The following is a 17,020-nucleotide window of genomic DNA, read 5'->3' as shown; positions in this document are numbered from 1 at the left end:
GTCCCATTTGAGTGTTGGCACACAAAGCTGCCATCATTTTGAGTTTTATTTAAAAAGACTTAAATCTTCAACAGTGCTTACATGCTTTTAGAAACAGAAGAATGCTGAATCTCTTGGAATGAACAGAAACTAAAAGAATGACTGAAGATGGTAATAATCACAGCAACTCAGTAACACCGTTTGACTCCACTGCGTTCCCTTCACCTTCCCAGAGCCCCCCTCAGCATCCTCTAAGACTCTACCTGAGCACGGTAAGAGTTCTTAGCTACTGGAAGAGAGAGAATTTCAAAGTTCATCTCTCTTCTGTGATAGTTTTGTGGCGTGCTTTTCCAAGAACTTGCTAAGTCCTTCTAGTGTTCTGTCTTCACCCTCAAATTTGACAGGGCTCTGCTTGCTGTTGCTTGGGGCAAAATATATTGTGGGGAAGCCTTCCACTTTGTAGCTCTCATTTGGCACATCATTGGCATTGGCATCCATCTTGGTAATCACCAGGTTTTTCTCTCCTTTGTACTTTTTGCCCAGAGCTAAATAATCAGGCTCCAGTTTCTTGCAGTGGCCACACCAGGGAGCATAAAACTCAATCAGGACATCCTTCTGGGTATCCATGACGATCTCCTCAAACGTCTTTCCTACCACAACCTTAACTGGTCCTTTGTTGTTCTTTGGCACTGGCTGGGACTTGATGATGGGTTTAAGCTTTCCTGTGGAGAAGAGAAAACATTGTATACATACAAATTCAAAAAAGAGATTATTTCAGCCAATTAAATTTGGGAGCTACAAGGTTTCGTGTGCTGCCATCATATTGTGGAATATTAATCTATAAGTACAAAAAATTTGATTCACTCAAGACCTGGAAATGATCAAATTAATTTCACTTTCAAATTTGAAACTCTGTTTTTATAAAAATGTTTAAACACTACAAAAAAAAAAAAAAAAAAAAAAAAAACCATGTACCTCACAATCCCAATCAAACAAAACATGTTTTGTTTTTTTTTTCCCCATGATCACATCTTTCAAAATTCACATCACTGCAGTGAAAACACAACACTCACCTTTCTTAAAAGCCATAACAAAGTCTTTCAGCACCTCAGAGTCAAACTCCTCAGGATCCATGGCAAACTTTTTGCCTCCATCTGCTAGAATTCCCACATTAACTTCCTCTCCGCTCTCACTCAGGCCCAGGCTCTTCAGCTCATCTGCATAGTCTTCCTCATCAGCGATGGCAAATGTGTACTCTGGGAAGTCTCTGGCCACCTCAAGTACCTTGGACCTCCAGAACTGTGTAGCTAAAATTTAATCAGGGATTAAATAAAGAGCTTTATTACTAAAACATTTTTTGAATTGTCCAAAAGTGTTTTTGGTTGATAAGAATGTTACTTTACTCAGTGAATGTAAATTTGTCCTTAAAGCAAGAACTTAAAAACAAAGCTAGCATTAAACAATGTTAGATGTTCTCTAATTGTACTGAAATCTTTGTTCTAAATTTTAAAAACAATTATATCTGCTGAATAGGTGCATTAAAATTAAAAACCCTTTGACAGAGACCAGAAAAATAAAAAGCATTTTAACTAACTCACATTTCCTGTAGTCAAAGCTGAAGTCGACTCCATAGTACACAACCACCAGGGGTCGTATGGTGTAGCGCTTAGCATCATTACTTGGTTTCCTGTGGCCCACCAGAGGAATCACATGCTTTTTGAAGAAGTCCTGCACTTCTGATACTGATGAAAAGTCCTATGCAATAAAATAAAATTAAAAAAAAAAGCACTTCAAAGTAAAAATGGCTATTGTCAAGTGCTAACTGTTAATTTTTACACAAATATTAAAACTGAGACAGTCAGAGTTTCATACCCAATGAAACTAATTAAAATTCAACTGGTTTAAAAAAAAAAAAAAAAAGTACCTTCACTGCGAGTGTGTGTGATTCTGGCTCATACTTGGAGCGGAACTTTTCAGGCTGAACAATGACAATCTGACCAGGTGATGCTTTGAGCAGGTTGGCCACTTCAGAGCTGACGGAGTGACGGAAAGTGAAGTCTTCCCTCAGCGCATTACCTGTCAGACAAGCAACAGTGAGAATGACATCCACCGGTCTGTTTGATTTCCATTTCAAAAAACTGTCTTTTCAAGAAAGAGTTTGGAAGTTTGATAGAAAAATAAAAGTGACTGAATGTTCAATGTGATGGATTACCAATCACAAGCAAGTTTCAAGTCTCCACAAGCTGCATTTCAACACTGGCAAGAAAGGTAGGAAAATCAACTGTATGCTATGTTTTGTAAAATGGTCAGCAGTATAAATACTTAAATCATACTGTTCATGTCACTGCACAGAGACAGGACAATATATGTAAAACAGTCCAGGTCCTTTAAAATTTGATCTCTATAGATATCTCTCTCGATCTCTCTCTCTCTCTGTATATATATAGATAGATAGATATATATAGAGATATACCTATCTCTCTATTTATTTTATTTATTATTTAAACTTATGGCATCATCACCAACAACAGTACAAATATGGTTGTTTTAATAAAATTTTATGATGGATTATATTCAGCTCATGGTGTAACTACTTACAAGCCTCGATGTAGATCTCATAGGCTGGGTCCTTTTCACTCGAGAATACCCCAACTATGACAGCATCATCACCATCCTTGATGAGCTCTTGCACCTGTTTCACTGCCTGGACCTGTTTGGAGGGAGGCCCTGCTTGCTCACCCATGTAGTCAACAATGCCTATAGAGAAAGTGAAAAAGGTAGATCACCTCTGATGGATGAAATGTGCACACAGATCCACACGCATTAATTTAAACCTCAGCATACGTGGAAAGAAGCAAACCTACCATACTTCTCTCTGGGTCCGTTGTAGTCAAACACCTTGCCCTTCCTGAAGATCTTGAGGGTGGGATACCCTGTAACTCCAAAGCGTGTGGCAATCTCGTTCTCCACAGTGGCGTCCACCTTGGCCAGAGGAATGGGAGGAGATCGCTGACTCAACTCCTTGGCTGCCTTCTCATACTCTGGAGCCAAACGCTTACAGTGTCCACACCTGGAGGTCAGTTATAACAGGTGAATAATGAGAAATGTTTTATTTGTCAGAGAGCTACTATTAAAAAGCTCAACTATCAATCCCTTGGATGTGTGTGTCTGTTCTAGCTAAAAAATTTGACATTTAAAGAGACCATTAGACAATCTCCGTTTCATAACGGACAGTCTGCTGACTGACCATGGGGCATAGAACTCCACCAGGATGATGTCTGCATTGTTAACAGTCTCATCAAAGTTGTCTTTGGTCAGCACCAGTGTCGCCTCAGGAGGGGGCTTCCAATCTGGCTGAGCTACTTCTTTCACCCGATCCACAATTGCTGCAACAAACAGACATTCACCATATTAATACAAATTATTTGATTAAAAAAAAAAAAAAGAAAAAAAAAAAGAGGCATGTTTGTGGTGAAAAGTTTGGGAAAATGCTTAAACTGAATGAACTGCTCCTACCCTTCTGTGTCCTTTCTCCATCATAGTCCACAGGCTCCCCATTTTTAAGGATTTTAATGGTGGGATAGCCAGACACTTCAAACCTTCTTGCTAACTCGCTCGCTACTGTAGCATCCACTTTGGCCACAGGTATAGGAGGATCATTCTCCTTGAGGGTCTGAGCAATTTTTTCATACTCTGGGGCAAACTGTTTGCAATGGCCACACCTAAGGATAAACAAAGAATACAGAAATAGTGGTTTGCGAGGTAGATCTCCACCAAGGCAAGTTAGCCAGGATGTGAAAAGAAAGAGGCATGCTGAAGACTTGCATAGGAAATGGCTTAGACATTGAAAAATTCTCAGTTGTTTTTGCTCCTCTGCTCTGTACTATTTAGTTTTGACTCGAAATTCTCAACACATTTTTGTGTATTTTTACATTTTGAAGGAATCAAAGTTTAAAATGTATTGTGCTGAACCAACTGCGACATGTTTAAAACAAACTTCTTTAGATGAGAACTAGCAAACATACCATGGAGCATAAAACTCCACTAAAACTGTGTCTTTCCTCTCCATGAAAGTGTCATAGTTGTTGTCGGTGAGGATCAGCACTCCATTCTCTTCTGTCACCTCCGTGTCATCGTCTTCATCCTCATCCTCATCCTCCTCATCACTGTCCTCTTCATCAGCCTCCCCCTTCTCCTCTGTAACATCTTACGCCAAACAAGAAAAACGAATGGTTGATTTCAGGAGGAATAAAGCTTGGATTATGTGTTACTGCCATCAAAATGCTGCTTGTTTAACTCTTTACAGATTACAAAAACAGGGCAGGGGTGGACATAACATGTAGCAGATGATAGGAACATATATTCTGTCAGTAGCTGAGGAATATGCCTGTAATATCACAAAGTTGCACTCTGACAATGTATAACTGAAACAGAATTAACTGAATTAATATTTTAGATGAACCCAACGTAATTCTAAAACTCAGGAGCAAGGTAATCGTATATTTGTGTGTGTGGCAATACTGTTGACATTAGCTTACCCATCCTGTTAGCTAGCGTGCTAACAGGACTAGCAGAGTATCTAGTGTAACTCACTAGCTAGTTTGCATTAAAATAACTTGCAAGAGACACACAACAGCTGCAATATAGCTTTACTTCAACACCCCAATCAGCTGTAATAATCACACAGGGCTGTAAAACGGTCCAGACTTACCATCTTCACATCTGCTGACAGTTGCAAAATATGCAACGCCGAGAAGCACAATAAGCAGCAGAGAAACCTTCTTCATTGTCCACAGATAGTGCGTCTCCGTATTAACGACGTGTTTCTCCGAAGTAGTCGGCTAATTAATTTAGCTAATAACGCTGATGAATGTCATCAAAATTCTGTCGGCTGCATAGACCCTCTACCCGGATTAAGACTAATGTGTGGCTCTGGGCACCTTTGGCTTATGATTTCATACAAACTACTCACTTCTGAAATCACGCACGCCGCCTCCTCCGCCTGGAACTTGTCTGACTTGCCACGTTGTGATTGGTTGTCATCATCGGCTGTCCTCCAATCACAAGTCGCCACTCAATTCCTTAGTCTGATACGTTGGAGGATGCTATTGGATACTTTTATTTGTTGTTTCTCTCTATGACTTCTGAACTTGTAAATAGGGATAGATCCTTGTGTATAGGCCAGTGGGTAAGAGAGAATATATCTTATATACGAACTTTATTTATTAATACTTTACATAATAATTTCAGTTTAGCTCTGGGAATCCATACATTTCCACTTTATATGGAACACAAAAAATGAATATTCATCACAATTCATCTTTAAAGCCTAAGGGTCAAAGTGTTAAATATTTAGAAAAGAAATTTGTATGTTTAGAGGATGTAACTATTTCCTGTGTGCTAGACAACATCCCAGAAGGACTATTAAGAAGGTATTCTTGTAAAAGATATATAAACTTATTTGCTAAAAAATAATGCTTTGAAAATGCCTTTTTGATTGGAAGGTTGCAAGTCTACAATTAGGTACAGGATCCTTTTACTTGGTGTGCATCCTACGAATCTCAGCTTTTAAAAAATCAGGATGGATACTTCCCATGGACTGTTTTGCCCTCCACACATGAAGACTGCAGAGCATCTAGGCTAAAAAACATTTATTTATTACATGCTAATATTCTTAACTACAGATTTTTCAAACCTTATAAACAATTTAGAAAAATTATTTTCATTTATGGATCAGCAGGGCTTATTTTGGTTTTGTCAACCATTAAAAAATGTTCCATTACTGAATTACAAAGCCATTAACTACTTACCTATAAAGTATCAAAAATTCTTGTAAGATTTATTTCAGTTGGTTCCAAGAGTAGTTTGGAAATCCAGGTAATATAATTTACCAAAGTAGATGGCAAACAATAGATGCCGGACACATACAATACTGTACCATTCTACATATCTTGACAGAAAAGAAGATCTTACAATGCAAACTTTTGAGATGTGTTTTTTTTTTAATTGCTTGCAGTGTACCAGCTTGAATTGTCCTCTCCACAGAGACCCTACTGTTTATCTGGCTCTATACTTCCAGGCTCCTCATGTACCAGAACTTCCACCACCACCTCTGTATTGGTGGCCTGCATTTTACTTAACCAGCAACCGTCATTTGGTTTAGTCCACCGGTCAGCCTGCTTCTCCAGAACATCTGCTGTCCAAATCCTCATGTGTGATGTTGACTCTGGGAAGGACAGGCAGTTTTGTCTCCTTAAATAAGTCTGGAGCTCTCTGTCATTTGGATTTTCTTCAGCTCTTTTTCCAGTTTGCTGCAGATTATCAGATGCCAAAACAATGTCTGAGGAGGGATTGTTTCTCTGTTGGCCTCGCTGCTGCAGGAACTGCAGTATCTTTAGTTCAAGTTTGGACCTGGTAATGCAGTGTCATGCAGAAAAACATAGGAATTCTTATCATTTTGTAATTTATGATGTTTCAATATTAGCCTAAGAATAGTCTGCAGCCTAAGAAGATGTAAGACAATTTTTATTACCTGATCATGTGAGATGCAGGTAGGGTTTCTCCATGGCTAGTGACATCGATGTGATCATTCATCATTGTCTCTTCTGTTATTTGTGTTCTTACAGAGTCCTGCAACAGAATCACAGTGTCCAAACAAAACTGGTTTTCCAGAGGACACCTTTTCAAAGGTGTGTGAGGGCACACACAATACATGAAGTATTTACATGGGTGCAAACACTGCATGCATATGTCTGCGTGTCTTTTCTGCATGTTTGACATGAGGCTGGCTCACCTGTGTGTCCATGTTGGAGGGCTCCTGTATGGGTGAGGCGATGGGACTCTCCTCCTCCATGTAGTGATGGGCTTTCGGGGGCAGATTGTGGTGCAGGCAGTTAGAGAGGGCATTGAGTCTGAACAATAGCTCGTCTATCAAGCTTTCAAACTCTTCAAGGTAATAAGTCTGAAAAACAAAAAAGTGAACAGGATATTTGGGAAATGTGGTCTTTAAGAAAAACTTGCAGAACTGTAGCATCGCTAGTGGCATTAGATAGTCTATCAATAACCCTAACCAAAGTTTTGGTTTTGTTTGTCTTTTTGCAGTAATTACACCAAGGTAGTTTGACAATGATATATACTGTAGATATTCAAAATTCCAAAAGGAAACTTAATTAGTCAGCAAAATTAGATGTAATACTTACATTTCTTAATTAAGAAATGTCAGCAATACAGTTAACTTGATAAACTGCTGTTTTCAAGGCCTAAGCAGGTTTTTCCTCACCCTTCTCTCCACGTGGTTATCAATCCATGTTGGTTCACGCTGCCCAGTGAACTTGGAAGTCCTCCGTCTGATGTAGCTGACTAATTCTGCTATGGTGAAGACATCCCTCCGCCTCTGAGATCTTCTGGCACTTCTGATGAATGAGGACACCATATCTATCGCCTACAAAAAAACAGATGGCTGTTAGAACATAAGATTCAGCTAGGCTCTGACAGTTTGTCTTCCACTCAGTGTGTGCACTTGTGCAAAAATTTAATGTATGCATAAATCAGTCAGTTTTTTATCTATTCATTTACAATTTTTTGCCCAGAAAAAAAAAACAAAATTATATAGTATATATGTACCACTGCTATCCACACCACAGTGGAAGACAGATAGAGAGCTCCACAGTAAAGGAAATCATGCCCAGAGAGGAGGAGGCCCCTAGCAGGTCTGAGACCCCAGTAGTGACAGAGCAGAGTCTTAAGGGAGCGAGGAATGGAGCTGAGAGCCCAGGAGCTTTGTACAAAGAGAAAATTCCCTGCGCAGGACAGCATCAACAGCAGGATCGGACCTGAAATCTAAGACAGTAGAAGGTGCAGATTTTCAGTTTCTTTCTGTCTGTGTAGCGAGCTTACTATTTGTTTTTAACCAAATCCAAAATTTAGAATCATAACAGTCTGACATTTTGGTAAGAAATAACCACACACATAAGTCTTAAAGAATCGCTTTAAGAGGGTGAAAATCTAGAAAAATAATACCAATATTAGATGTATGGGTCAGACACTGAGTGTCTCAAATTAAAACGGCATTAAGGAGACATTGCACATAAATTGCACATAATTTCCTATATAATATTAAAAATACTCCATTTGGTTTTTCATTCAGAAATTTGTTGCCTTTGATGATTCCCAGCCGAATAAGCTGGGCAAGTTAATGGGGCTATGAGCATTGACAATATGCTCAACTGTGTTACCAGTGTTAAGGGATGAATCTCACACTGTAGCACACTTGAAAGCTACACCTTTCATAACTCGCTGCTCTTTGCGTTTACCATTGGCCAGAGGAGGTTGGAGAGTGAGCAGGTCAAGAGTGTAGCAGAGGTAGCCAAGGTCCTGTTCACTCTCAACACAGTCACACCCTTCATGGTGAGAAGGAAGAGTGTAATACCCCGCAGAGTACGAATATCCTGCAGAGACAAAAAGGAACATTTGCATCACTGACCAGCATTGCTGTCCTCTTAAATTCCCACATCGTCTTACACAACAGGACTTCTCAACCTCAAAGTTGGGTTTTCCTTATGTATCTAATAAGGGTGTGTTTAGCCAAAACATCAAACCTTGTACACTTGTGACTTCTTAAAAAGTATTGTAACCACAATTTAGTGTTAAATGTCAAGTTTTAATAATGTTCTACCAATATACTACTCATAATTATCTCGTTGAAGATGGAGCTCTTTCATTTTTCAAGGGAAGGTTCTTTAATAAATTAAAACAGGTTAGGCAGTGAAATTTTTTTCAACATTAAATATTTCTTTTCCTATCTCTCTGTTCCTCTTTCCCATCTTCATTTGTTTCTTTATCTTTCTCTCACTTGCTCCCAGGTAGCCAAGAAGCTGACATCAACATGTCCTCTGTGTCTCTGCAGCAGCTCCACAACATCCATGATAACAATGGAGTGATAGATGTAATAAATATAGTACACAAGGGTCACTGTCAGTAGAGTGACCTGCAAAGGAGAGAAACACAGAGAAAGCGCGGTGTATTTCTACAACAGTACAGTATAATCAGGCACACTTCATACTCTCTATTTAAAACTCTGCTTTGTCCTTTGACCTTCGAATACTTTGTCTGTGTGGTTTACTTCACAGGTATGTTAGTTTAAGAGCTAAAGGTTACCTTACCCTTTCAGCTAGGTCATTGTGATCTTGTTTGCACTGGTGTATGGCTGAGTGTATATACATGCCTTAGTATGTGTTCCAGCTGTGTCTTGGAATTATTTATTTTGCCTGTATGTGTTGATGCATTTATGGCAGACTCACTTCCAGCCAGTTGCAGGGTGTCCTCCAGTATCCCATCAGCCCTTGCTGCCTCATGGTGCACACCTGATGACAGAGTTGCAGCAGAGACAAGAGGAGGAAGAGGAGCTGGGAGGGAGGAAAAGAAAACATGAGGAACCTTTAGGCTTTTGACAGAAACTTGCCTAAAATCTGACGAGATGTGCACAAGAAGTACGTTGTTAGAAGAGTTAGAATATTATGGAATGCAGTATTATATTTGTTTTTTGTTTTAAATCAACTGAATCATCAGTTCAGTTTTGTTGTTTAAATTTCTGCTTGCTTCATTAGCTGCTGAGTGGCTTTATGACGGCATTGAAGACTAGTTGTTTTTACAGATAAAACGTAATGGAGTATTTTACCTGGCACACCATGACAACATAGTCCCACACAGCAGGAGTGTGATACACCCTAACTGACTGGACTTTGGACGAGGGCAACAGAACATTGGTGGGGCTCTGCTCAGTGAGCAGGGTCACACTGGTGAACAAGCTGGTTGCAGGGCAGAACAAGGTGAACTGCACCTTCAGGGCCACTGTCTGTCTGCCCAACCAGCCACCTGAATGCAGGAGACTCAGTTTGGATGCAGCATCAGACCTGATGATGAAACTGGATATCACTGACATGACCTACACCTGATCCTACATGAAATTATTTTAGAGATCTCTTTAGAAAAACTGAAATAACAATTGTTTTCACTGTGGGTGCCTGTGTAACTCTCACTTTGTTTGGCCTAAGCAAACTGTATTACTTGGCCCCGAGTAGCAGCCAAGGTGACCACATGTCCTTGGGGGCATTGCAGTGGGAACCCCACCAATGTAGTATGGGTAAGTGGATGTTCTGCCCCTTGATAAGAATAAGTGAAGACATTCTGGTACAGGAGTCACACTGGAGACCTGAGAAGTCACAGACAGAATACACACAGTCAGAACAACAAATCAGATTGAATCAAACTGCAGTAATCGTCTATGGTAAATTCAATAAACATACAGTAAATGCAAAGTTTTCTAAATTTGAGCACCTGTCAGGAGAGAGGATACCTTCGTCACTTTGTGATAAATTCAAAGCCTTAACAGAAGCTGCCATTTATGACTCCTCCATAAATTGGATTTTGCTGTTATAGTTTAAATTCAGTACTTCGATTTTAAAGGAAATCTGCCTTCTGTACAGTCAACATTGAAAAATTCATGGAAACCACCACATAATTCCTCTGTCCATTTTGTGGCCTGGGCTGATATTTGTGAAACAGCACTCTCTACAGGGTTGTTTAGTGCAAAACACAACGGTATGATGACATTGGGTGAGGATGACATACTGTGTCTTAAAATATAGCACATAGTATGTGGTTGATTATTTGCTTAAAATTAACGTTGGTAAAATAATACACTGAACCACTCAAGAAAGATGTGGTTGTTTTTTTTAGATTGCTGTTTTTTTTGAAAAACAGAATATTGCATTCTTTATATATTATGGAAAACTATTATCAATCACTTTCCGTTTGTGCAAAATCAGAATCTTGTCCTCTTGAAACATTTTTTTTTTCATAATCCAACATTTTAAAATATTATTTTTTCATTAACTGTAATTATAAGGGCACATACAGTATTTTTAATACAACAAGACAACTAAGGTTAAATAAGCAGTGGAATACTACACGTAAATGTGCATCTCCTTTTGTTACTTACGTGGTCCCGGAATGAGCTGGATGCCTCCATCTTCCACAGGATTGGCTCTCCAATCAAGATGTGTGACTGCTGAATGACATCAAATTATCACGTGAAAATTTGTTTGGTTTGGCTTTATATTGATAAAATGTGGAATAAGGTCTTTCCTCAACAACGTAATTATTTAATCGATCAAAGAGACTTGCATACATGGTCAAGGTAAATTATTTTCACATTTTCAGAGAGTGACAATCCTTAACAGGATGAGACTAGAACTGTTTTATCAGCCTGATTTAGTTGTATGAGACTTGATTCTTTTGGTTTTAGTCATTGCTAACCTCAGTTTTGGCTGATGCATTCTTGTACAGCAAATTTAGCAGACTGGTCTGTGTCCACTTCCACCAGTCCTCATGCTTTTGTATGGACATAAAATCTTTATTATCATTCCTGTCGAGAGATAAGATATGATTTTGAAGTGCTTGGGGTGTTTCAATCAGAGAGCGAGATCGACAAAGAGAGAGCGAGCATGTGTGTGCAAGTGTTACTTTATAAACTGTTTTCTGACAGCTTTCATTAGGTGGTAATGGTCAGTGAATGAGCTGCCATACGTCACACACAGCATCAGGAAAACCATGGAAAAACAGATGGACAAATCCCTGAATGACAAAAGAAAAAGATATAATTCCTTACACACCTTTAAGGTTATACAAACAGGTGACCACTCACACAAAGACATACAGACACACCTGAGGGTGTTATGGATAAGAATCTCTCTTCTTTTCCTCCCATGAGTTTTCCTCAGCTCTGCTGGACTTGGTGGGCGCACAAGACGCAGGTACCGAGCTCGCTGACGAGCTGCAAGCAGCTGTCAATCAGAAATAATTGACTTGATGTTTCAATAGAAAAGAGCAGAACAGATTAAAAAGATTCAATTCTGGCTATCACCTTCTCAAGGCATGAGCATTTTTCCTGAGGGAAAGCAGATGGCCTTAGCTGCTCTTCTGGTTGATTAACACCATTGTGGCTGCAGGGTTTTGAAGCCTCTATCTCAAACTCTTCTATTCTGAAGAAAGTATGAAAGTCTGGTCTTTTCCTGTACCAAAAGCAGACAGTCACTGCCACAGCAAGTATCTGGAAAAGAAACAGAACAATATTTCCAATGCAAAGATTATCAAGCATTAAACTAGTTTTATTTTGTTGGTAAATAAAATTAGGGTAAGGGATTACACCTTTATTTAGTTGAAATGCATGTATTTGACAACAGTTAGGTGTTTACCGTGGCCGGCTGGATGAAGAAGATGCAAGACATCAGAGAAAAGAAAAGAGAGTGTATCCAAAGCAGAACTTTGCTGCTGCTGAATCTGACACGTAACACACAGACACAGTTACAAAAGTCACACAAAATATTAATAATTAATAATTAATTAACACAGATTCAATGGCTTCACCCAGTCTTTTATATATTTTAACATTTAACGCCATCACGCAACTATTACCTCATTCCAAGCACCGCAGCAAGCACCAGGCAGGAGATGGACAGTAGCAGACAGAGGGCCGAGGCCACATAGTGACACATCTGGTATGTTGGTCCAACTCTTCTCCCTTCCAGTTTGTCGATTACGTGGTAACCACTGCTATGCCCAAACCATGCTGCCATGTGATGGCTGCCTTCCTCAAAGCCACAGTGTGATGAATATTTTTCTTGAGAATCTATTTCTTTCTGAATGGTTTGATCTTCATGCCTCATACTGGACAAAAGGTCTTTCTGGATTCCATGAAACTTGCTGCTTTCACTTGAAAGATCAAACTCATTTGCCTGACTTGCTTGATCAGCATTTTTCACCTCTGAAATCAGCAACAAATTCTGAAGCACTGGTCCCATATTGCTCTCAATTGCTAGATCATCCTCCTTTCTTACGATCACATCTGGTCGGATTACAGGTTCTTTATCTGTGTCTTTTTTTTCCAGAATCGTAGTGGACACTGAGAGCAGGTCTGTGCCCTTCAAAACAAAGAGAAGGATCACACAGGGATGAAAAATGCTTTGAAACCAAAGACACAGAGAAAGGGAAAGAAAGAGAAAATGAAAACAGAAAAAGACTGATGCTCTAATTGTAACCTGGTATTTCTTCCTCCAGATTTCCTGTATCCACTGCTTAAGACTGCTCCAAGTGAGGTGGAATACACTGTCATTTACTGAAAGGGCATCTGTGAGTAGACAGGACAACAATAAAATAAGGGAGAAAGAGGAAGGGTGGTGTGGAGATAAGAAAAGAAAAATGCAAAAAGAGCACATAAAAAATTATAATAACGATAAAAGGGAGAAACAGAACAACATGGCCAAATGGTTATATGCAATCAACGAGCACTTTATTAGGAACACCTGTACATCTGGTAATTCATACAATTATTCAATCAGCCAATCATGTGGCAGCAGAACACTACATAAAATCATGCAGATACAGGTCAGGGGCTTCAGTTACTGTTCCCATCGAACATCAGAATGGGGGGAAAATGTGATCTCAGTGACTTTGACTATGGCATGATTGTTAATACCAGACAGGCTGGTTTGAGTGTTTCTGAAACTGCTGATATCTGGGGATTTTCACACACAACAGTCTCTAGAGCTTGTTCAGAGTGGTGTGGGGAAAAAAACATCCAGTGATACAGATGGAAACCCCTTGTTGAAGACAGAGGTCAGAAGAGAATGGCCAGACTGGTGCTTGGGCTGACTGAAAGGTTATGATTAATCAGATAACTACTCTTTCCAGCTGTGAAGAGCAAAAAGGCTCTCAGAAGCCACAACACATCGAACCTTGAGGTGGATGGGCTAAAACAGTATAAAACCATGTCAGGTTCCACCCCTGTCAGCCAAGAACAGAAATCTGAGGCTGAAGTGGGCACAGGCTCAATAAAACTGGACAGCTGAAGACTGGAAAAAATGCCTGGTCTGATGAATCTCGATTTCTGAGGCACGCAGATGGTAGGGTTACAATTTGGTGTCAACAGCATAAATCCATGGACCCAACCTGCCTTGTGTCAACAGTTCATGGTGGTGGTGGTTGTGGTGTAATGGTGTGGAGAATGTTTTCTTGGTACACTTTGGGCCCCCTAATACCAATCAGCCATGGTTTGGATGCCACAGCCTATCTCAGTATTGTTACTGACCATGTGCATCCCCTTATGGCCACTATTTACCATCTTCTAATGGCCACTTCCAGCATAATAATGCACCATGTCACAAAGCAAAAAGCATCTAAAACTGGTTTCAAGAACATGACAATTACTTCAGTGTACTTCGTGGGCCTCCGCAGTCACCACATCTAAACCTTTGGAATTTGGTAGAACGGGACATTTGTAGCATGAATGTGCAGCTGGCAAATCTGCAGAAATTTTGTGATACTGTCGTGGCAACATGGACCAGAATCTCAAAGAAATGTTTCCAACATCTCTGTGGAATCCATGCCAAGACGAATTGAGGCTGTTTTGAGAGCAAAGGGATGCTCTATCCAGTATTAGTATGGCATTCCTAAAAAAGTGCTTGGTGGGTTCGTTTGTCACACTGTAGAAAATAGAGGAGAAAGTTTACTTTTTTTTTTTATGTTGGTGAGCATCATGTCCATTCTCTTATTATCAGAAAGAGGAGAAGTACCCAGTGCAAGTCCAAATCTCACCTTCAAAACAGTCCTTTTCAGTCTTTCTGTTCTTTGCATGTGGGACTCCTGGCTTCATCAGCTTGACCCCATGCAGTCGAAACAGAAAAGATATCATTGTTGCTCCAGGCAACACTGCCACCACACTTAATAGTCCTGTTGTCACAGAGACAACTGATACATCAAGAATACCCAACTTGAACGGCAACTGTAAACAAGAGATCAGAAACAGCAGCTGTAGGGGTAACATGTTTTAGAACTATCATGAAGCAAATTATTATTATTATCATCAACCTACCTGATCATCCATTTGTGATATGATTACTGTGTTGACACATGCGTACCCCAACAACAGCAGCAGGCACACGCTAAGTCTTTGAGTGTGTGTGAACAAGTTTGGGCAGGGGCAGCTGTACACAGATATCCAGATGTGGAAATCGGCCAAGTAGTTAGATAGCTTAAAACTCAACATCTGCGCGGATACAGTTGGAGACCCAGGGTCACATGGGAGTAGAGAATTTAAGCTGTTTTTCTGAGTATTCAAATGTGTATGTGAGTGCTCTACCTTAGCAAAGCCTATTCTGTGGGTGCAAACACGCAGCATTCTCTCCACTTGGCCATCACCTTTGTTCACAGCCAACCAGCACTGACCGACAAAGAGCCAAGAACGTCCTTTCACATGCCCTCTGAAAACCTGAATTAAAAGTAGACAAACAAACCATCTTGATAGTCCAAGTACAGTGCACATTTACAAACACAAAACATGTGGTCCTTACCTCAGATACCTCCACTTGTTTCAGGTACCAGTTCGGGGATGAGCCAGAGCTGTCATGCCAGATGTGAACCCCCCACACAGGGCCCAAGCTGTCTGCTGCACTGTGATGTCAGAGACAAAGATTACACTGAAGTAGGTGATAAGGAACGAGCAAATCAAAGTTTATCATATTTCGAAAGCTTATATAAGTATAATGTAGCATTAAACGGTAAAATGTGTAGTATGTTGTATATTGATTTTGAAATTTTGGAAGATTTTACCTGACTAAAAATGTGTCTTGAGAGTTCCTCCTGAACAGAGTACCCCCTGGAAATTGTAGTTCTCTTGTATGTGAGAAACCATTTTCACCATACAGTACTATGTAAACCTGATGAATATGCAGACACAGATTCCATGACACACATTAGTACTACATACATAACAGGCTAATAGCTTTGTTTAATCTAAATCTGGGAGACCAACCCCCACGCACACATTCAAAAAGATTGAACCCTGAAATTCCACCTATCAATAGCTCAGCCACTACCGTTCATATTTTGAGATGACCTTTGGCGTTATATTTAGATTTCTTAGTCAATCTGTTTAATTCTCATAATTCTGTTCAGTAACCTGTTGTACATGTATATAAAAACTGAGCGAGTTGTGTCAGACTGCATTTTGCTATCTAAACAGTTGATAAGAGGGGTTCTGCAGCTTTTCTGGCATTACTGCTCTGTGAGGGTGAAGGTGTAACAGGGAACGATATCACTCAGACAGAGGGGGAAAACAGGAACAAAGAGGCTCAATTTGAATGACAGGGTGTCGAAACAACCCATGATCAGAAAAGCAGCCAGGAAAACATCACAACTGACATCTGGGCTGAGCTGAAGGAGATGAGAGACATGGCCATTGAACAAAATGTAGAGCTGAGGAACAGCAAGAGCAAGGTAGAAAAGCTGGAGCAAGAGAATATAGGTGATATAAATGTCATAAAACACACTGCTTAATGTCAGTGTTGCTCCTACCCAGCTGGTGCTTTTATATTACAAAAATAATTTAGGAGTATTTTATTGCTTTAATTAAGTACAACTGATGGCCATACAGAACAGACAGTCAATTAAAGCAAGAATGCAGATACTGTGAATATTGACAAATATTTACATACAGATGTAAAATTGCTCCATGTGATGGTATTCTTTGTCTGGTTAGGCTTCAGAGTAAATGTTTCATAGGATCTTTAAGTCTTAGAGCAGACACCCGAATATAAGTTTTTGGGATAAAATCAATATTTTTTTGTTAACCTTATGGTGCCTAGACTAAATGCAACAATTCTGGGTTTTGTAGTTTCACCAGAAAGCATCAGCCATGCCTGTAATATTCTTGGTCTGGCTCATTTACTTTCTGCTAAATTACATATTGGCATATTCTCAGTATTAATCTTCACAGTAAATGAAGTAGTGACCAGAAATATTTATCAGATATAAGTTCTAGATGCTGATGACATTTTGCTCTTGACTTTAAACCTAATTTAAATAGTAACTTTAAATGAGTGCACAGTTTTGAAAACTGTGAGGTGAGTGAGCTCAGGAGAGAGAACACAGTTAAGGTATAAACATACTTAAAAAAGTAAAAAATTATATAAACAATGAATGAGAA

At 39.6% G+C, this 17,020-nt stretch overlaps 2 protein-coding genes across 2 annotated transcripts in view; both read right to left on the bottom strand.

Annotated features, from left to right (window-relative positions):
* Nucleotides 1-6: 6 nt before the first annotated feature.
* pdia4 (protein disulfide isomerase family A, member 4) lies at nt 7-4,981 on the bottom strand. The gene is made up of 10 exons (XM_040126813.1): nt 4,691-4,981; nt 4,005-4,185; nt 3,496-3,701; nt 3,227-3,365; nt 2,844-3,049; nt 2,578-2,736; nt 1,904-2,055; nt 1,578-1,734; nt 1,053-1,286; nt 7-701 (listed from the first exon to the last, which is right to left on the bottom strand). Exons 1-10 carry the CDS (start codon nt 4,764-4,766, stop codon nt 286-288), a joined length of 1,926 nt encoding a protein of 641 aa, XP_039982747.1. The 5' UTR covers nt 4,767-4,981; the 3' UTR covers nt 7-285.
* Nucleotides 4,982-5,753: 772 nt separating this feature from the next.
* LOC120790190 (polycystic kidney disease 1 like 1) overlaps nt 5,754-17,020 on the bottom strand; it is a 34,325-nt gene continuing 23,058 nt past the window's right edge. The window contains exons 34-56 of the mRNA XM_040127538.1: nt 15,646-15,752; nt 15,387-15,486; nt 15,176-15,304; nt 14,909-15,082; nt 14,632-14,818; nt 13,077-13,165; nt 12,454-12,959; nt 12,234-12,318; nt 11,903-12,088; nt 11,704-11,822; nt 11,503-11,613; nt 11,296-11,404; nt 10,979-11,047; nt 10,017-10,189; nt 9,656-9,890; nt 9,279-9,383; nt 8,831-8,965; nt 8,292-8,426; nt 7,603-7,818; nt 7,259-7,420; nt 6,773-6,940; nt 6,512-6,609; nt 5,754-6,390 (exon numbers count right to left, since the gene is read on the bottom strand). Coding sequence (XP_039983472.1) covers nt 6,030-6,390; nt 6,512-6,609; nt 6,773-6,940; nt 7,259-7,420; nt 7,603-7,818; nt 8,292-8,426; nt 8,831-8,965; nt 9,279-9,383; nt 9,656-9,890; nt 10,017-10,189; nt 10,979-11,047; nt 11,296-11,404; nt 11,503-11,613; nt 11,704-11,822; nt 11,903-12,088; nt 12,234-12,318; nt 12,454-12,959; nt 13,077-13,165; nt 14,632-14,818; nt 14,909-15,082; nt 15,176-15,304; nt 15,387-15,486; nt 15,646-15,752 — 3,759 coding nt within the window. The 3' untranslated portion in view covers nt 5,754-6,029. The remainder of the gene's footprint in view (nt 6,391-6,511; nt 6,610-6,772; nt 6,941-7,258; nt 7,421-7,602; nt 7,819-8,291; nt 8,427-8,830; nt 8,966-9,278; nt 9,384-9,655; nt 9,891-10,016; nt 10,190-10,978; nt 11,048-11,295; nt 11,405-11,502; nt 11,614-11,703; nt 11,823-11,902; nt 12,089-12,233; nt 12,319-12,453; nt 12,960-13,076; nt 13,166-14,631; nt 14,819-14,908; nt 15,083-15,175; nt 15,305-15,386; nt 15,487-15,645; nt 15,753-17,020) is intronic.

This window comes from Xiphias gladius, chromosome 5, assembly GCF_016859285.1.
Source record: "Xiphias gladius isolate SHS-SW01 ecotype Sanya breed wild chromosome 5, ASM1685928v1, whole genome shotgun sequence".
Classification (NCBI taxonomy): Eukaryota; Metazoa; Chordata; class Actinopteri; order Istiophoriformes; family Xiphiidae; genus Xiphias; species Xiphias gladius.
This window is presented reverse-complemented; position numbering and strand designations above follow the sequence as displayed.